The sequence below is a fragment of the Halichoerus grypus genome, chromosome 1 (genome assembly GCF_964656455.1).
Source record: "Halichoerus grypus chromosome 1, mHalGry1.hap1.1, whole genome shotgun sequence".
NCBI lineage: Eukaryota > Metazoa > Chordata > Mammalia > Carnivora > Phocidae > Halichoerus > Halichoerus grypus.
In genome coordinates this window covers 64,073,402-64,094,825 of record NC_135712.1, presented here as the reverse complement: position 1 = coordinate 64,094,825, position 21,424 = coordinate 64,073,402, and the positions used below count along the sequence as shown (strand labels likewise).

Here is a 21,424-nt window from a genome sequence, read left to right as displayed (position 1 = left end):
TCTTTTCTTACATCTCCAGAAAAGCACTCACTGTTCTGTGCTATAAAGTGAGATCTTATCAAGTGGAAAATCGAAAGCAGTCATGAGGGTCTCCAACTTATTAATCTTCTGCTCAGGAATCTTGCGTAAAAATGTATATACTATGTGTTTTCTATGATTCTAAACTGTCCTCAGAATATTTATACAAAGGAGGCTTTTAAGACACAGGAATTTAAGAAGTTATTACATTGTTCTGTGACTTGTAGCCCAGCATCCTTGAAAGTCTGCAACTCCGGCTGGTTGTCTTACTGAAGAATCTGTTTTCGTACTCGTAATATTTAAAACATGTTTGTTTTCTGAAATATTTAAATACATAGGAGAGTTTTTTGAGCCAGAAAATGAACTTTGGAATTCCCTTCTCCCTTTATGTATAAAAGACTTATAAGTCCCATGCCTTTGCTGGAGTCCTGCTGCAAATATGGAGCTGAGAGCTTTGTCGCATGCAAGTCGGCACAGGTGCATAGTTAAAGCATCAGACTCTCCATCTCTCCCAGTGCATCACAGGACACTCCGGGCAACCGTGAAGCAGCAGGTGTCTGAAACAGATGTGGAACTGCGTGTTGAAAGCATTCACATCCACACAACATGACGAACTTCCCAAGTAAATATTTATTGAACGTCTCTCATGGGCCAGGCAGGGAGGCCACAAAGAGAACAAGACAATTCCTCACAAGGAACCTGAGATTGTCCTCAGAAGACACCCAGTGACCACACAACAGGATCAGTGTGATGACAGGGCTGGAGACAGAAGGCTGTGGGCATATGAGGAGAAAATGGCCAAGTATCCGAACAATCAGAGCAGGTTTCACCTAGAAGGTTCTACCTGAGCTGGGGCTTGAAGGATGATTAAGAACCTACCAGGGGATGAATGGAGCACTGGGTGTTATACACAAACAATGAATCATAGAACACTACATCAAAAACTAATGATGTAATGTATGGTGACTAACATAAGATAATAAAATTAAATTAAAAAAAGAAAAAAAGAAAAAAACCTACCAGGTGAAAAAGGAGAGGGAAGAGCATCAAGAAATGAAGAAAGGGGGTGTGCATTCACTGGAACATGAGCAGAAGTTCGGCATGACTGATTTGTTATTTGTAAAGAGAACTCTGGAGGGCAAGGAGGAAAGGAAGAGTGGATTAAGGCACCAGGCAGGTTAATGAACAACATTCATTTCATATATATGGACTCAGTAACTCCCGTGTTCCCAGGTACCATGCTAGGTTGTGTGTGGAGGAGAATAAAGACAAGCAGATGGACAACAACAAAACTGGCAATACGTGAAGTGTCACGGCCAGTGATGTACAGGGTACAGCTAGGAGTAGCACCTCCCCAGACCTGAGTAGCTTGGACTGCAGAAATCCAGCTGAAAGATGGTTGGTGCAAAAAGGTAAAAGAGATAGTAGATGTGAAGGATATTGAGGAGGCAGAACCACCTGGCAGATGCTGTTGGGACCCCACATATCACCCTCACTGTTCCCATGCACTGTACAGCTTGCCGCTGCAACCATCTCTGAGTCTTCTGCCTGAAGACATCTGGGTTTGGCTGGCACAAGAGGCAAGCCAAGAAGTACCAGAGAGTTAGCATCCCGAGGATAGGTCCTCAACCACTGTCAGATGGAAAGGGGCAGATAAACACCTCAGGTTTGCTTGCCCCTCAGGTGGGACACCTTTGAGCAGTGGCTTACACAGAGAACCCAGATGGACTAAGTCCCAACTGCCCACAGTGGTAACGTGCTCAGTAACATACCTTCTACTGGCCTCCCTCCCCTCCCCGTCTCACTTCCCCATTCTCCTATCGCTTCCTGGAATCACCTCCCCAGTAAATGACTTGTACATAAATCCTTGTCTCAGAGTCCCATTTTGAGGAACTCAACCTGAAACAAACAGAAAAAACTTACTCAAAGTTTAGACAATGAACATGAAGACTCAAATATGAGGCTTGGAGACTTCTACCTTGGGGAGATGCTGACCCTGTCAACTGAAAGATTCTTCAGGATAGAAAGAGGGACAGATTTGGGGGGGGGGGGAACAGGATGAATTTGGAAAGATGAGCTTCAGGTGCTCAAGGGACTCGTCATCTCAAAATTCCTGGAGTACAAGGTTAAAACTCTTGACTTGGGGAAAAGTGAAAAGAAACTGGACCACACAAGAGGAAAAAAACCATAAGAAATGATGTCACATCTCCCTAAAGGGTGATTATAGTGTCTTCCTTTGACCCCAGAGCATACAAAGCCCTGGCTGTCTTCTCCAGCCGGTTTCTGTATTCCAGTTTCTCATAGTTGGAGGGGCTCACTCCTTTCAGACCATACATAACTCCCCACCAGCAGCCAGCAATAGCAGCTGTAGAATCGCTGTCTCCCCCGTGGAAAAAGGCTCGGTGGGCAAGCTCCTTCCAGGAGTCTCCCGCACCCAGGATGGCATCGTAGGCAATCATGGGGGCGTCGTGCCCACTGCTGCCACCCCAGCCAGAGTAGCTCACCGAGGCATAGAACTGATCCCTCTCCTTCACATCAAAGGGCTTGGGGAAGATAGGGGCTGACTTGCCATCCAAAATCCCTCTAAGTTTTAGGTATTTTTCCCATTGGTCTTGGAAGTAGGACCTGTAGGAAGGAAAAATTCTACAGTCAATTGAAAAAACAAATTTGAGAGCCATAAGGAAAGGTACCAGATAGATGTGTGAACAGGGAAAATTCCAAGATGACTTCAACTTCTTGTGCTAATATCAAAATTGTAATTAGAAACTCAAAATGAGCTCTAAGCAGAACTTGTTCAATATATTTTTGCCAAAGATTAATATAAACAAGGCACTGATACCTGTTGCTAAATAAAGAAGATACATAGGAAGTTAAAGGTGAGAAATGAAGGTCTATTTTTCCTGAATTGAGAATAGTGTCAAATGTCACCTGCCAAGGGTGAAATTTATTTAACTTTTTTCCTTTCCCTTTCCCTCTCCTCTCTTCTCTTTCTTTCTCTCTCTCTCTCTCTCTCTCTCTCTCTCTTTCTTTTTTTAAGTAGGCTCCACGCCCAGTGTGGAGCCCAATGTGCGGGTCCTGAATTCACAACCCTGAGATCAAGACTGGAACTGAGATCAACAGTTGGAAGCTTAACTGACTGAGCCCCCCAGGTGCCCCTTTATTTATTTTTTTAAATTTTATTTATTTATTTGACAGAAAGAGAGTGCATGCGCACACAAGCACGGGGAGCAGCAGGCAGAGGGAGAGGGAGAAGCAGGTTCCCCACTGAGCAGGGAGCCCTGTCGAGGGGCTTGATCCCAGGACCCTGAGATCATGACTTGAGATGAAGGCAGACGCTTAACCGACTGAGCCACCTAGGCGCCCACTTTATTTTCTTATTAAAACTTGTATAAATTTAAGGCATACAACATGATATAATATACAGATACATAGTAAAAAGATTATGATAAGCTAATTAACACATCATCTCCTTATACACTTACATTGCTTTTTCAAGATAGAACTTTGGAACATCATGACCACAGGTGATTTCAGCAGAAAGCTTCTAGACCTTTTTATTCTAAGAAAGGTGATGTGACGCGAACTCACTAAAAAGGGAAACTGTGGCTTTACTACTTATGAACTAACTAGTGAAAAAAACCTATCTCTTGGGCACTGTAACCAAAGATTTCAAAGCACTGTGTCATGACAACACTGAAGAAACAAGTTCTAGGAATAAGCAGGAAAGTTCACAGCAGTATGAACTTTGCAGTACAGGATAGCCACAAAACCGACAGAAGGCTGGGATACAGAACAGGATCCCTACACAACAGAGAAGCGCTGCAGGTGTACTACTCATTGAGGTCTTCACTGGCTACTTGGTGGCAACCACTGCAGGCACTGAACTTGAAACCCTTAGCAGGTGGCGGGGGGAAAGGGTGGTGCTGGATGCAGCAGATAACAAAAATGGATGGTGAAAACCAGGATGGTTGCTTTGATCTATGAATTCTAAGCATACATATGCATGCACGTGCAATCAGATTCAATCATTTTTTTTTAAGATTTTATTTATTTATATTAGATAGAGCACATGAGAGAGAGTGGGGGGCATGGGGGGGGGGTCAAAGGCAGAGGGAGAAGCAGGCTCCCTGCTGAGCAAGGAGCCCAATGTGGGGCTCGATCCCAGGACCCCGAGACAATGACCTGAGCTGAAGGCAGACGGTGAAACGACTGAGCCACAAAGGCACCCCCCAGATTGAATCATTTTCCCGCAGGAGCGTGCATCTACCAACTTACCAGTGTTGAAGATTCTTCTCCAAAAAGTAGCCTGATTGGATAATGTACTTTTTAGCTTCTGGTAGCACCTCCATCAGTTCTTTTCCCCATTGCCTGGGAGGCTTGCCGTTCACAGCAAAGGCTGTAAAAAGAGCAGAAACAAGGGCTCCCAGGTAGCCTGTGGGGTGGTGGTGGGTCATCCTGCCACTCTCGATGCTCACCTGGATCAGTGTGTCCAGCTGGCTGCGGTGAGGGAACCGGAGGCCGATGCACATGGCACGCATGGCAGCCCCACAGCCACCCTCGTGGCTGTTAAAGGGAATCCTCCAGCCATCGGCCTCATCTGGCTTCAGCAGCAAGGCATTCTGCACTGAAGCACCCCCTGGGAAGAGTCGGGGAGAGCAGAGGGTCAGTGTAACCAAAGCAAAGGCCCCTGCAGGAGGAAACAACCAAGCTCGGTCTCTAAAGTTTCTTTGATGGACAGGGAAATCCCCCCAAATATGATGAATGCCCCCAGACTCCAAACCCCAAGCCAACACTGTTCCTTACTTTTTTTTTTTAAAGATTTTTTTTTTTTTTTTTTTTTTGAGAGAGAGAATGGCAGAGAGAGAGAGAGAGCATGAGAGCAGGGAGGGTCAGAGGGAGAAGCAGACTCCCTGCTAAGCAGGGAGCCCGATGTGGGACTCGATCCTGGGACTCCAGGATCACGACCTGAGCTGAAGGCAGTTGCTAATTAACCAACTGAGCCACCCAGGCGCCCCTGTTCCTTACTTTCTATATAACCCCTAGCATGAGAAGATTGATGATACAAGAATCAGATTCATATAGAGTGTCTTGGAATCTTTATCAGTTATTATTGAGACATCATAATAACTCCAAAAGATAGGTTTAACATATTATTGTCTTTTCTTAAATGACTAAGGTAAGGCTCAGAGCTTAAGAACCTTGCTCAAAATCACTTAACCAGCTAGCTAGTGGCCCCATCAAAACCATCAGACTCAGAGCCCAAGCCCTTAGATAACCCAATGAGAACCTGACCAATGGAGATCTGAATGCTAGAAAGTGGCTGCAGGTTCTAGAGTGAGGAATACCAGGCTCAGAAAAGGAGCAATGGGTTCAGAGCAACAACGTGCCTTTGGGTACCCTATGTTTTGTAAGCCTCTTTTTTTACTTAATATATAATATCTTTCCATATCAGTCAATATTTATCTGTATAATTTTAAATGGCTGTGAACACATTACCATAATTTTAAAAATTAGAGAACATTTAGGTTGTTTCTATTTTTATTGCAACTACAAAAAACAACTGTCTTCTTGATATTTAAATCTCAGTCAACATTTTTAATGAGTACCTTGGGCCTGTTTTATTCTCCACCTGCCTGTGACCTCCACTGGCCACACTCACCTGGTGCCCGGCCATCCATGTCTTCCATGCAGTCTTGGTAATGCTTAGCAAGTAGGGCATAGAGGTGAGCCAAATCCAAGACTTTGCCGGCTTCCACAAGAGCTTCAGCCGTGGCCAGGTGCATCACCGTGTCATCGCTGACTCTCCACCTCTCCACATCGATGGCGTCCAACCCACCACGCTGGGCCAGCTGCCGGTGAATCTTTTCCCCATCCCGGAGAAACTCCCACTTCCCGTTGAAGTACCCCAAGGCATCTCCAGCTGCACTCAGCACCATGGCAGCCACATATCTCTCCATCAGTCCCTCACACATGGTGAGGCTGTCTCTGCGGGAATATTAAGATATACAGAGGATGAGGAAAAAGAAGAATCAGAAAAAATAACGGCCCTACCTACATGTTACTGAGCACTCATTACTTGTAGGGCATTGTATTAAGCGTATCTCATTTAATCCTCACACCTGCTCTATAAGGAATGTATTAGACCCATTTTAGGGGTGAGTACATTGAGGATCACCAAGAGAACGCAGTATCAGAAACATGATGTGCCTTATCTTAGGTCACAGAGCTACTAAGTGGCAGGGCTGGGATTCCAGCTTAGGTCCATCTGACTCCACAGCCAACGATTTTAACTATGACTCCATCTTTGCCTCTCTGTGAGTAGCAAGCCCATTAAATTCTGCGAGTCAAACCAAGCTCATCATTTTCTCTTTTTAGTTGGGATTTGGCCTCGGAAGTATACCCCTCCTTTATTAAATAGTAGTACTTTCCATTGGCATCACAATGCACAGTTTACAAAGCACCTGCACATTCTGTCTCAGTAGTAGGCAGGGATGACAATACGCATTTCACAGATAAGAAAACTGAGGCTCAGAGAGGGTAAATTCACATAACCAGTGATGGAGGCACTTGAGATCCAAATCTTCTGACTCCAGGCCATTCCTCCTCAGCACAGATCTACTTACCTTGGGCAACCTCTTTGTGCCTCAGCCTCTACATCTCTAAAATGGTGACAAAATAGTAACAACCTCATTGGTTTGTTGTGAGAAGTAAATAAATTAATTTTTGTAAAGCCCTTACAACAGTGCTTAGCACATAGTAAGCACCATTTTTATTCATACACAACCAGGGGAAAAGATTTTTCTGTTATTGAACTAGAATACTTTCTCCCCACAACCTTCCTTTCAACATCAACATTTTAATTTTGTCTTCCTGCTAAATGATTTGCCTTCTAGAGTCTTAGGATCTCAGCTAATATTCCCTCCACAAATCTAGTCCCTGGTGAAGTGCTGGTTTCCCTGGAGGTGCATTTCCAATTCTCCATTGTGCCCTACCGCCTGCAGCATTCATGTTCAAAGCCCTCCACCGTCTGCCCCAACTCTACCCACCTCCTTCACCTGCAGGGGCCAGGCGCTTTTTTTTTTTTTTTTTTTTTAACTTTATTTATTTATTTGGCAGAGAGAGACACAGCGAGAGAGGGAACACAAGCACGGGGAGTGGGAGAGGGAGAAGCAGGCTTCCCGCGGAGCAGGGAGCCCGATGCGGGGCTGGATCCCAGGACGCCGGGATCATGACCTGAGCCGAAGGCAGACGCTTAACGACTGAGCCACCCAGGCGCCCCGGCCAGGCGCTTTTAAACGACCCGCTGCACATGGACTGCACTGCTGTGGGCCAGAGAGTGCAGGCTGGCAAGCACCTGGAGAAGAGTAAATGATGAAGACCAGCTGAGCATACCAAACCAGAGGTACTGACCTTACTGAGTTTCTTGATTCACAAAGGCTATCTGTAAAACGTTGTTTACATATTTTTTTATTTACAAACGATACCTAGGAACTGGAGTTCCGGGCTACTAGACCTGGCTCTGCCAAGAGTCAGGTGTATGACTGTGGACAAGCCACCCACTCTGGACCTTGACTGTCCCATCTATGAATAGGAGAGTGGGGGCTCCCACCGTGCGCTGAGACCTTCGCAGTCCAAGCTTAGCTGGCTTTTAAGCACCAACTTTTAACCCCCTGTATCCCCTCTCCCAATGTCGTCAGCTTCTAGTTTGCCATTCCTTCTGGCTCTACCCGAAAGTGTGTTTTTGTGAAGGGCAAGCAGAGGTGGGGGATGATGACCATTTCTTTCCTCGGAAATTCTCTTTTAACATTTACACGTACTGCTCTCAGCCTCCCGCTTTCAGAACACCATTATTCCCTAAACTCCTCTTCTGTTTACATTCTTGGCCCCGAACTATAACTATATATTCAAACAAATTCAAAACTTCAAAACTAAGGTCTGGGCAGCGGCTTCCTGGCGGTCCTCTCCTTTTTTTTTTTTTTTTTTTTGGTAGTGGTGGTGGGGAAGCACGCCTGGACAGGGGCTGGGTGGGTGCCTGGTCGCTGCCTGGTAGGCGCGCGCGCGGGCGCGCGCGGGGGGGACGCGGGGCTGAACGCGCGGGTCTCCGGCGGAGGCGCGCGCGGGGGCAGGGCCGAGCAAGAGTCGGGGGAAGGAGGGCAGGCGGGACCCCGGGCACTGCCGGGAGCCGGGCGCCCGCGGGGGTGTGGGAGGACGGCGAGGAGAAGTACCGGCAGGCTGGTCCTGGAGCGCGCGCGAGGCGAGAGTAGGGCCGAGCGCCGGGGGTTCAGGGTGCGCGCAGAGGTCTGGCTGCATCCGGTGTGTGGAGGCGCAGAGCCACCCCGCCGCGAGCGGAGCGCACGGGGAGAGGGCGGAGCCGCGCAGCCGCGTTCGGGGGCCCAGGTTCGACGGACCGTGGACAAGTGCGTGCTGCGCGCCTTCCCGGCAGCGGCGTGGCCTTCTGTTTACGGGCAGGGCCGAGGGGACCTGCGTCGCCGGGCAGCGCCTGCCATTTCGGAACGTCGCGGCTCAGAGAACCAGACTCTCAGACTGAGTGACGATGACTCACCTGTAGCCCTTTGCAGACGCCTGGGCCTTTCAGAAGAAATGGGAAAATAATAGCACCTACTTCTAAATGGTGGTTGTAAGGATTAATTTTAACTCATAATTTATTTGGTAGCAGTTTAGAATTTTTGCACCCTGATAGTAAATAAAAGCAAAGAAAAACTAACAGTATTTTTGTTTGGCTAAATTAATTATGTCACCCTTGAAAAATATGAGAATCACCATATGTAAGTATTCTATATACTTGTCCAAAATTGTAATTTGCTATGCCTATCTTTCTGGCTGTAATTACCCAGACCTGGCTTGAGAATTTTGTTTTTAATTGAGATGCAAATGCACTCCTTTGGTGTTCTGTTCAATGAGTTTTAATAAGTATATATACCTGAGTAACCATAGTCAAGATACAGAATATTTTCATTACTCCAAAATGTTCCCTTGTTCTCTTTTCCAGTAAGCCCCCACCTCCACCTTCAACCTTAGCCAAAGTGATTTTTAATTGTTTGCAAAAATCAAATCACTGTCCACCTCTGAGGATGTAGTAAAAGTTCCCTGGTGAGGGACATTTTTAATAAGCATTCCTATCAAACTCATAACCGTTTCAGTTTAAAATGTCTGTTGAGGATATTGTTCATATTACATAGTGCTCCTTCCACAAGAATCCATGGAAAAAGTGTTTCTTTGGCTTGAATATAAATAATAACTAGGGTTGTTCTTAGCCATTAGTTTCCTTTTACTTTATGGTGCCTGTGAACCTTGCTATCACTTTTACTCCTGACTCATTCATGCTACTGAATGGCTGCAGATAGAGGTTTGTACAGGACCTCTGAGCCATAAACTGTTGTCATCCTTCACCTTGTTTTACCAATTCCCATACTTTATTAGCCTCCATTCCCACTGAAAGCACATTTTTTTTTACTGTGGTTAGTTTATCTACTGCCTTCTTTAGTATTCTAGTGCATAAGGCCAGCCAAAGGCTCTGCCTTTACTTGGGAAGAACAACAGTGCACCTGAACAGTAATGCCCCAGGGTTTTACTGGAGGTTCTTCTTACTTCTCACAAATTTTAAAGGCTGATCTAGATGATATAAAATTTCCTGGAGGTTCTGCCCTATTACAATATGTAGATGACTTCCTTCTCTGATCCCTTTCCCAAGCCTCTTCACAGGTGGACAGCATCCATCTGTTAAAATTTTTAGCTTTAAAGGGACATAAAGTCTCTAAGGAAAAATTGTGCTTTGTTCAAGCTCAGGTTTGATATCTAGGGCACCTGATTTTGGCACAAGGACTACATTTAGATCCGAATAGGCTTCATGACATCTTGAATTTCCCAAAATTCAGAACTAAGTACCAGCTATGAAGTTTTTGGGGGGCTAGCTACTGAGTGTGGAAATTGTCCAAATCTCTCTCTTATGGCCCATCCCCCTAGATGTTTTACTAAAAAAACTACAAACTTGACCTTATTATTTAGGAAGATCAACATGACTTAGCCTTTAAAGCCTTAAAGGAAAGCTTAATAAATCCCTCTGCCCTTGGATATCCCAATGATCAATTTCTCTTTTTTCCTTTTTGTATGTTAAAAAGAATGGAATGCTCTTATGGTACTCACCCAAAAACATGGGGACCACACTTACCCAAAGGATATTTATTATAGCCACCAGTGAGGCCCTACTGTACAAGGGTACCCTCCCTTGTCTCAGACCATTCCTGCCACAGTCCTTTTAGTCAAGGCCACTGAAGAAATAATCATAAGATCCCCCCCGCCCCAACTATTCTTGTACTCCATGTGGTGGAAGCCTTTCTAAATTCTCACCATACTCAACACCTTTCATCTAGTCGCCTCACCTCCTACAAAATCTTGCTAACCACTTCTCAGATTCTTCCTCACTGTAATAACCTTAACCCTGCGATTCTTCTCCCTTCCTCCCCTGAAAAAACCTCTCACTACTGCTTAATACTAACAAATCACCTTCTGACTTCCATAATGACTTACAGGAAACTGCTTTATTGTGCTGACTTTTCGTGGTTTACTGATGTTTCTTATTTAAAAGGTGAAAATGATAAATATTGTGCGAGCTATACAACTGCAACTCCTTTTTGAAGTTCTTGAGGTGGCACCATTGCCTTTGGCTACCTCAGCCCAACAGGCCGAATTGTATGCTCTCCCTTAGGCGTGCATTTAGCCAAGGGCCAACTGCAAATATCTATACTGACAGAGATAGACCTTTGGAGTAGCTCATGACTTTGGAATGCTGTGGAAACAGCAAGGCTTCCTTATTTCCAACAAAGATAAAATTTTAAATGGTTCTCACCTTCAAAATGCCATATTATTAGATGCCATACTTCTACTGGCCACTTTGGCTATTTTCAGGTCCCTGGGCATTCCAAACCACCTCACTTATGTTTCCACCAAGAACACTGTGCTCAGAAGAACCAACAACCAAGCCTCTGTCATGGTCCACGGGGATGTTCCCCCAATGATAATCTAGAAAAATTTACTAGAGATGTTCAAAAATTGGCCCCAGAAAAAGGAAAACAAAACTGGAAACCTAATAACTGTTTGTTCAATAAAAAGAGCACTTTGGTTTGGCCCAAATAGAAACCCAGTCCTACCGGAGGCCTTAAAATTCCCATTACCGACTACTATACATGCATTGAATCATTGGTTCACTGATAAGATTATAACTCTTGTGAACCCACACTGGTGGGGAAATAACGAAGAACTGCAAAAAGCGCCTATTTTGCTTGCCCCGCCTGTCCAAAATACAACCTAGAGAAATACAAAATACAACTGCTCTTGGACACTTTAAATTCCCCAATGGGCCATTTGAAGTTTGGTAAATGGATTTCATTCAGCTTTTCCCACCTCAGGGATAAAATTACGTTTTAGTCATGGTTTGTATGTTTTCTCACTGGACTGAAGCTTTTCCCTGTAGGCAGGCTACTATCTCTTCTATGGCTAAAGTCTTATTAGAGAGTGTTATCCCTACCTGGGGAACCCCCCTCGAACTTCATAGTGACTGGGGAGCTCACTTCATTTGTCAAGTGCTTCAAAGGGTCTGTGCTATTTGGATAGTTCTATGACACTTTGTGCTTACCACCCTCGATCCTCACGTCTAGTTAAATGCACTAGCAGCATCGTTAAAGACTCAGTTGGCAAAATTTGTAGAGACTCTTCAAATACCCTGGCCAAAGGCAATGCCATCAGTCCTTCTAAGTCTCAGATCCACACCTTCTGGAACCCACAAACTCTCACCCTTTGAGATAATCTCAGAGTTCCCACTGCACATGGCTCCTGTTTCCATTGATCTACAGCTGATAAAAGGAGATATATTTCAATACTGTAAAGGCCTAATTGCTTCTGTTGAAAATAACCATGTTCTAGTAGAAGAGTCCTTCCACAGTACACTCCCAGGGGATGAAGGCCTCAAGCATCACTCCTTATAACCCAGAGATTTTGTCTCTTGGAAAAGACAGATCCAGAAAGACTCTCTTCAACCTCATTGGAAGGACCCCCATCAGGTACCGTTAACCAACCCCAGTGCTGCTAAACCCCAGAGAATAACCCCTGGGAATAATCCATGTGTCACACTAAAGACTGAACAAACCCCAACTTGGGCCTGCACATCAACTGGAGACCTGAAAATTTCCAGGAGTTGAAGCAGACGGCAGCTGAAGAAGTCCACTTTCCTACGATGACCAGACCAGGCCTATAAACCTTCCTTCCCTTGTTCACTCTCTCTTTCTTCACCCTCTCTTCCATGGGGAGACAATGCCCTTGTCTGCATTTGCCAATCGCTTGTAAAACGGGGGGGAACCTCTCCAACTGTCAGATTTATCATCAGAAACCTCGGTCTGTCCTGACAGCAGGGACTCCTTCGTTTACCCTGTAAGGAATTTTGCTGAAATCCCAGATGCCACTGTATTCCTAAATTGTTCCACAGGTCCCTTTTATAAAGTCAGAATACTAAATCCACATACCCCGTTCCTTGCCTCAATTTAACGCAATCCTGGGGTGGGAGAACGAGATGCATCAAAAATATATATAAAAGATACTGCAGAGCAGTCAGCATAAATCAGACTATTTGTAGGCTTGCTATCAAATCCATGTATTAGGGTAGTCTTTCAATAAGTAATAATAACAGTGTTTGAGTCTTGGCTGAATGAGGCTAATGCCTCTATTAGCAATACAGGGTCCATCAATGCTAATACTTATGAGGGAGCCCTATGTACACAACTTGGCTACTCCTTTCTATGAGGAGGTTTTGCAATGGCCCCTATACTTGGGCACCTCACCGTCTTGACAGCTGGAGGATGAAAGGGCAATGTGCTCTTCCTGTATTTACTGTTCTGTTTTCTCTACATAACAAATCAGAAGCCTACCACTGGTCCACTCCACTAAGCCCCCATGGCCATCTTAAACAGAAACTTTTAGGAGGCATACAGGATTCTGCGTTTGCTGAGGGAGAGATGATCAGGAATCTCTCCCTAATACTGGGAGAGTTAGCCAACCACAGCCAAGGCAATAGCAGCCCAGAACTAATTACTTGACTTGCTGCCTAAAGTAGTTTTGGATAATTGAATAGCCCTCGATTATTTACTTGCTGAACAAGGAGGTGTTTGAATAGGCAATACCACCTGTCACATATGGATAAATTCTTCTGGGGAATTAGACCCCCAACTGCACAAAATTAGGGAACAAACACATTGGCTACAGTAAATTTCATGTAATGATCCATGGTCCTTTGGCCTCTTTCTCTGGTTACCTTCAGGTTTGGGCTCCTGGGTTAGAGCCATCACACAAACTAGATTTGTCACATTACTTTTTGTTTTGTATAATCATTTTTAAACTTTGTTGTTTTTTTTTTTTTTTTTTTTTTTAAAGATTTTATTTATTTATTTGAGAGAGAGAGAGAATGAGAGAGCATGAGGGGGGCAGGGTCAGAGGGAGAAGCAGACTCCCCGCCGAGCAGGGAGCCTGATGTGGGACTCGATCCCGGGACTCCAGGATCATGACCTGAGCCGAAGGCAGTCGCTTAACCAACTGAGCCACCCAGGCGCCCATCATTTTTAAACTTTGTACCTATTGCCTGTCAAGCCTTTATAGGAAGCAACATGCCCAATAGGGTGATGCTAACTCAATACTTCAAGATGATCTCCAATGGTTATTTATGACCCTGATAAGATAAAAACTTTAGGTGGGAGATGCCTAAGAGTTCTCCCTCCTACCCTTCCTTGTTACTCAAATGTGACCTCAATGTTTTCCAACTTGTGCACTTTCCCTATGACATGAGTCATGACAACCAGGAAAGGTCCTTCCTGGCACCAAGGGACAAAACCACTAAATGCAGAAAACCTGACTCCTGATCAGTGGTGTTTTCAAGGAAACATCTTGAACAAAAGGGGGAAATGTGAAAATGAATAAAAGAAGGCTTCGTTCAAAACAGAGTCAGGCAGCCCTGAAGAAGGAAGCGCTCGTGCACGTACCACGCATTGCAGTTTATTTTATATACCCAGACAGAAAGAAGCTTACTTCACTACCCCAGCAGGAGGAGTGAAGATTTTCCCTTTGCCCAGCAACAACCCAGCCAATGAGAAACGGCCACATCTCAACCACTGAGAAGTAGCCACAACCTTGAACTCTGGCTCTCCTCCAGTAAGCTTTCATTCAAAACCACCCTGCCCAACTTTCTCCTTTCCTCCATAAAAGCAGTCCCCTCTCATTTGTTCTCTGGGTCTTGACTATGTTTTACTGAAGTTTACGTGTCCCAAATTGCAATTCCTCTGCTATTCTTGAATAAACTCATTTTGCTGCTAAAATAACTGGCTATTTTATTTTTAAGTTTGACCTACTGACATTTTTTTCTCCTTGGTCAAGAATTAGAAAATATTTCTGGGACATCAAGGACATGGTCATGCAAACCAAAAGAACAATTTGTCAGCTCCAAATACCTGCAAATAACCATTACCCTCCCCCCTCCCACCACTCCCCATACTCACCAGGCTTAAATAATAAAGACACTTATTATCTAATATAACAAAATGTCTAGACATATCTAGATTAGCTTACAAAAAATATCTTAGAAAGCAGAAATCCCCAGGGTTAATTATTTGTCATCATCCAGGACCCAGTTCCTTCCATTTTCCTGCCCTGCTGTTCTACTGCGTTAGCTTTATCTCCGGGCTGACTTCTCTGACAGATACAAAATCCAATTACAATTACAGACAATGTCTAATGGGAAAGGCTGTGTCTCTTCTTTCAAGGATGAAGAAACTGTTAAGAAAGCCTCTCCCTGCACCCCCTCCAAGACTAAACCAATCACTGGCAGGCAAGTTAGATTATGAGTTCCTTGTTGATCAAGGATATAACATCTTCCCCTAGAGGTAGATACTTACACAAAAACCAAGCTTTTGTTCACAAAGGAAAGAATGAATGCTGTTCTGCCAAGAAGAACTAATATTTATCTGGCATTTTACTAGTGCTAGGCATTAGTGTAGATGCTGGAAAGAGAGGTGTTGAAGATTTAGTTCTTCGCCCCCAGTTTCACTGAAGGAGACATACTGCAAGTATTTCATTACTCACCAATCCAGTAGTATTTGCCATTTAGAGGCTTTTATTGAGAAACAAACTTGTGGGACTCAGACCTGATCTCTGAGATGTTTCATCTGTATGGTGGAAATAATGGTACTTTTCATAAAGAGTTGTTAACAATGTCCGGGAGTGATCTTTATATATCCTACAGACGTTAAACATCTACTGTGTACCAGGTATATGCTAGGCCCTGACCCAGGACCCTCTCTCGTGGAATGGACCTAGCCATGTAACCTCATTTTAGGCTGCTGACTCATGATATTTTTAAAATATTTTTTAATAAAATGTTTACATTTTTTAAATGATAAAAGTAATGCATATTTCCAGCAGAAATGTTGGGAAAGCTTCCAAAAATTTCTCCTAAAAAAATAACCACACATGTTCATGAAGATAAATGTTCCTGAATGTTCTTTGCAGAATTGTTTCTAATAGCAGAAAGTTAAAAATAACCTCAATATCTGTTTACATGGGAGTATGCATTTCCTTCTCCTAAATCATGGCGTAATTATGGAACTGTTCAAAACCATGAGGTAGACATTTAAATCAGTAGACTATGGGTAAATAATCAAGCTCACCTAGAAAGAGCTGAGAGATAATTTTGTTAGGTAAAAAAAATTAAATTTTAGAATGAAGAATATATACGGTCTTAGGTAGGAAAAAAAAGAGCTGTGTGTGTGTGTGTGTGTGTGTGTGTGTGAAATGACTGAAGGGATACATATCAGGTTGTTAATAATGATTATGATTATCTCTCAAGAGTACGGTAATGGGAGAGTTTGCCAGGAGTAAGTAGAAACTTTTAATCTTCCACAATTAGAATTTTTATATATTATGTGTATAAAGAAATTTTAGAAAACATAGAAAAAACAGAACCACTCACATTTCATCACTCATACTGTATATAGTCTTTATTTTATGCACATGTTTTTTGAAAAAATTGGATCATTTTGTATATACAACTTTATATCCTATTTCTAATACTATACTATATATAGTGATACATAATTGATTTCAAATGCTCAGATAAGATAATGCCTCTGGAAAAAACTCCCTTTCATATTGATACAAAGAAAATAGGCCCTGACATTCAGTTGTTCTCCAACCAGAGTAGGTCAGAGCTGGTTCATTTGAAGGAAAACAGAAGCACAGATAACTGAAAAACAGTGTATTAAATCTTTGCCACTTCATGGTCCTGAATGCGTAATACCACATCTAGTTAAAGCATGAGAACTTAAAAAAGAGAGAGAGAGAAAGCAAGCTCATGCACTAGCTAACAGGAAATGGTTAAAAGGCAGGGCCCCTTGAACTCTCAGCCAGGCACAAAATAACAAAAAGATTCAAAGGAAAACATACCACAGAAGAGGACTTCAATAAACATCTGTTAAAATGACTTAAAGTGGGGGAAAAAATGAAGTAGAGGCTTTTTAGAAGAAAACAGAAAAAAGCTAGTACAGGAGAAATTGGAAGAGCCCAAAGCAGCTGCTCACATTGTGCTGTATCAGCAATTCAATCCAGAAGACTCGGTGAGCACATCACCTTGGGCAAGGCAGTAATACCCAGATATTGGGCCAAACATTTTTCTAGATGTTTCTGTGAAGGTATTTTTTAGATGAGATGAACACTGAAATCAGTGGATATTAAGGAAAGCCAATGATCTTCCATGATATTAGCAGGCCTGACCAATTCAGTTGAAGGCCTTAATAGGAAAGAAGACTGACCACCACGGAAGGAGGAATTCTACCAGCAGACTGTCTCCAAGCTTGATGTAAAGGAAGTTTTCAACTTTTCATGTTTGTGCACCCTGCTCCTGGGCTCCCGGGGAAGCTATACTTCAACATTTACCAAGTCAAATTGATTCCGCAAGACCTCAAAGCATGGGCTCTATTTCTGACCAGAGCACACATTGTACATCTGCTTCGTTAAAGAAAATCACCACAAAGGTGTCTTCTGAACACAAAAGACAAGAAAAAGCAAGAGATTTCCCTCCTTCCCATAGGGTTAAAGTCCCACAGCCCTGCATATATTAGAAACTTGAGGTCTGCAACTTTCTGAAGTGTTCTTTGTCTAATAATTTGTAACTTTTTATGTAAAAATGTACATAACCCTACACCAAATGTTCCCTCTCTTCTTTGTGAAGACTGTATCCCAGGCAGCTGTCCTAACTTGGGCTCAGATAAAACTCTCTTCCTTTTCTTTTTTAGATATTCTAAAAGGGTTATTCATTTTGCATCCACAGACTTGAGCTACAGCATCTGCTCCTCCCTGGGTCTCCAGCCTGCTGGCCTACTTTGCAGATTTGAACTTGCCAAACTCCACAGTCAGGTGAGTCAGTTCCTTAGAATAAACCTCTTTCTCTCCATGTGTATACATATTGGTTCTGTTTCTTTGGAGAACACTTACTAATATAGCATATAAGATGTGCCAGGCCCTTTGCTAGGTCCTCCTTGCAGTTACAGAGGTAAGGCAAAAATCACACTAATAGTGGAGACTTGGTAGATATAATGACATTAGGCCACGAGACTATGACAAGAGGGAATGTTCAAGGTACAAGGTCAGCAGATATGAGAGAGACATAGCCAGCTTAGAATGTTCAGAGAAGGCATCCAGAGAAAATTACACCTGGGCTGATTTTTGAAGCATAATTAAGATAAAGATAAACTAAAGTTGCCAGAAGCCCAAAAATAGCCCAAACAGCACACAGGAGAAGCAAAAAAAAAAAAAAAAAGGTAAACCAAAAATGCAAGTTTAGGTTGGCATTTTCTCCCCAAATGATGCACAGTTGCTCGCCCTGGAGCAACTGGCTAAATATGCATCTGCAGAGTGATGAAAATGCCAACAAAATACTCGTGGAAATATTGAGTGGAAATTGTGGAAATTATGGGTGGAAATATGACATACCATGGCCAGGAATTATTTATGTGGATTCTTTCTAAATAAGCCCACATCCTTATTGATAATATTATTACATTCAGGTTCAAACTAAATGTAGAAAATGGATCCAGAGATAAGTAACAAGCAATAAGAAAAAGGATGCTAACCTGGTAACTCAGAGAAAAGAGCAATGCAGAGCTGAGATTTTTTTCACACAGACCGAGTGGTTTTGAGGAGCTGGGTAATGATTCTCTATCACCCTAAAGTGTTTCTGTTTGTTTTGAGCTTGTAATGGATATAAATGCCCCCCCCCCCCACTTCTGTGGATGACTGAACAAGAGAAAATAAGCTTAAAGTAAAGCAGGAGATAGTTTGGTTGTGTTTAGGGAAGAATTTTTTTTCGAACAAAACTAGAAAGGGTACCTTTTGAAGGAGCTTGCAGCGTTTTATTGCTCAATCCTTCAAGAAAGGAAGAGACAAACACTGTGTCCTGAAGACTTGAGGTTCTGTGCCTGAAGGTAGGGACCTGCCCCCAGATCCTGGCCAGTCCCTGTTCTAAGATTGGGGGGGATTAAGAATTGGGGGAGATTAAGGATTGGGGGATTAAGGACGGGGGGAATTAAGGATTCGGGGGGGGGGGCGGAATTAAGACAGCCATTGGCTGCCACTCCCCCAGCCACAATGTCTACCAGAGCCCTTAACAAATTTGCAAAAGTCACTCTTTTCAGTTTTCTATTTCATTTTCTTTGTCCCGTGAGAAACATAATAAGGAGCCAACCACCAGGCAGGAGAAAAAGCCAGAAATGATCTTGGTGCTTTCAAAACGGGACAGTGCGGTGCCATGAAAGCAAACTTCAATGAATTAAAGATCGTGGGAATTAAAGATTTAACAGTAGTGTGTTATTTTCTGCTTAAACACACCAAGCTATTTATCCACCCCTAAAATGGAGTAATTGCCCTCCTTCACTTTCCTCCTTCTTTCTCCTTCAGGTTTTTCCTCTTCCTCCTCCTCTCTCTTCCCTTCCTCCCCCTTCTGCTCTTTCTTCCTTGTGGAATATTTTTCTGAAAAGTGAAGTAATGGTTGCCATTTGCTGCTGGGCGCAGGTTATAAGCCAGTTCGAATGAAGCAGGGCGAGGAGCCAGATGAGCATCTCAGCCCCTCCACTGAGAGGCTGAAGGTCGCTGGGACTGTAAGGTAGAAGTTGCTACATCCTTCCTCATCATTATTCAAAATATGCAGCTGACACTCAGACCAAGACACAGATGAATGAAAATGCTCACCAAGCTTTTTTTTTTCCTCGCAGAGAAGATGAAAACGCAGTGGGCCCCTGTCATAGAAAGTCTTGCCTGGCATGCTTTATAGAGCTTGAATATTCCAAATCTGAGATAGACAGAGCAGCCACCCACTGAACCCTGCCACAGACTTGTCGCTGGGGCGATGCAAGGTGCCTGTGCTTTCCCTGTCTCCTACCCACACTCTCTTTGCTGTTTCTGGCTGCCTCCGGAGAGATGGTGTCTTTGCCAAGAGACGGGAAGTAGAAGAGGCCACGTTTATTTAGTAAACGCTGCCACCACTCCTGCCACCCCACTCTACAGTACATCTTTGTCTAATGCCACATTTCTACCTCTACAGAAATGTGTACAAGATGGGAGGGACGTGAGACCCTCCCTTGGGCTTAGATTGTCTTGATTTAAGGAGGCAGCATTGATTAAAACACCACTATTTCAAATTGTTTCTTTCTTTGGCACCCTAAAGTTTTTTCACTTTCCAGAACATGGCCCCCTAGTAATATTCAAGTCAGGTCAGAGCCTTTCTCTTCTAATAGGGAGAAAGACAAGGTCCTTCCCACTGCAGGTAAGTTTTACAAAAGCGTCCATAAAGAAACTGGAAATCTGGAAATGGAGTCTCTTAAAATTACTGGGCCTGCATACCCTTTAAAAATCTGCAGGTGCCCTTGGGGGTTTATCTCAGTTTGAAGACGTTGCCGTAGCCCAAACAGCTGCACCTTGTGGGTGGCAGGGAAGCACAGCACTGTGGATGCTATACCAGGAGGGCCGGTGTGGGAGCGGACCTGGCAGATCACATCAGAGAAGCTGCCACTCACTTCGTGCATAAGATTTGTCTCAAATGCAGTCAGCAATTTTTTGAGGCCTGAGCTGAGCCTTGGGTCATATTCCCCCTAGTGAGGTCCTGTATCCGCCATACCACAGGCCTTGTCAGAGCCTAAGCACAATCATGAAGTGGAAAAGCCTTTATTCTTCCCTTTTCTTCCTTCAGGATGATTGTCACTCCTCCCCACCCTGTGGACATCCAGGGGCCTCAACGGTCATCCTTCCCTATCAGCTTTTAATTTAAAGGGACCTCAGTGCCTTCCTTAACACTGAAAAATATTAGGATAGATAGCAGCTTACACTGCAATTTTTGCCAGGAGAAGCTACTTTCTAATAGCCTGAAGTCGATAGTTCAGACACTTCTCTACCATATTCACAATGTTTACCATATTCATGTATCATATCTACATTTCCTTTTTTTCCTCTGAATTGACTTACCTTTCTACTTTTACAAATTTAGATAGAAAACTATTGTATCTCTACCATAAGAGCATCCCTCCTGTCTCAGCCTAGAGTATCCAGAAAGCAAAGCTGGAAACAAAGGTCTAGTTTATTGGGAATGTAGTCCAGCGGTGCAGAACGGGAGGATTGAGACAGGGAAGAAAGAAAAGCCAGTAGAAGGGTGCTTTACCACGCTGGCTTCTGCTGCAGGCAGCTGGTACTCAGTCCCACCAGGGCCTTCTGGAAACCCTCATGAAATGTCTCTCAGAACTCCCCACCTGGAAGCTGTCAGCTTCCATCCTCCTCTGGTCAAGAGTAGCCCCATGGGCACCAGCTACCCCCATATTCCCAGGCTGCACATGTTTAAGTACAGAACTTGCAAGGGTAACCCATGTCAAAGCAAAAGAGAAGCCCCAGGGCCAGGAGCCGACTGCAAAAGGTGCAGGCCCAGGCAAAGTGCTATCAGGTTCTATTTGTACAAAACCAGTCAGCTGCACCAGCGCGAGTCAGCTGTTTACCCACAGAATGCTCCAGAATTCTACACAGGCTAGTTGAAAACAGAGGGATTCTGGGGGTGGGGTGAGGGGTAAGGGGGTGGTACTAAAGTCTTCTTCACCCTACCCCTTGGTTCTGTCATTGTGCTCACCTGAGGTGCCTGGGATCCTGTCCAACATGGCTGCCGGAAGTCCCGTCTGTGAAGATAGTGGGGGTGTGAGTGCAGTTAAGGGCAGCCTAGTGAGCCCAGCACTCTCCAAAAAGTGACCACGACATATGAGGTAGACAGCCCACTCCTGCATTGGCATGACTGTTGAGGAGAGAGGGGTAACTGGGTGTTAAA

At 43.9% G+C, this 21,424-nt stretch overlaps 1 protein-coding gene across 4 annotated transcripts; it reads right to left on the bottom strand.

Moving 5' to 3' along the window:
* Positions 1 to 629: 629 nt before the first annotated feature.
* ADPRH (ADP-ribosylarginine hydrolase) lies at positions 630 to 21,401 on the bottom strand. Of its 4 annotated transcripts, XM_078066421.1 has the most exons (5): positions 8,244 to 8,372; positions 7,276 to 7,372; positions 5,678 to 5,997; positions 4,294 to 4,654; positions 630 to 2,643 (listed from the first exon to the last, which is right to left on the bottom strand). In XM_078066421.1, the coding sequence occupies exons 1-5, from the start codon at positions 8,326 to 8,328 to the stop codon at positions 2,229 to 2,231; spliced, it is 1,278 nt and encodes a 425-aa protein (XP_077922547.1). In that variant the 5' UTR covers positions 8,329 to 8,372; the 3' UTR covers positions 630 to 2,228. The 4 variants fall into 4 exon arrangements, with proteins under 4 accessions (XP_077922547.1, XP_077922549.1, XP_035922685.2 ...); XM_078066423.1 differs by lacking the exons at positions 7,276 to 7,372; positions 8,244 to 8,372 and adding an exon at positions 21,233 to 21,401 and having other exon boundaries at positions 5,678 to 6,003; XM_036066792.2 differs by lacking the exon at positions 7,276 to 7,372 and having other exon boundaries at positions 5,678 to 6,003; positions 8,244 to 8,375.
* Between the last annotated feature and the right edge of the window lie 23 nt (positions 21,402 to 21,424).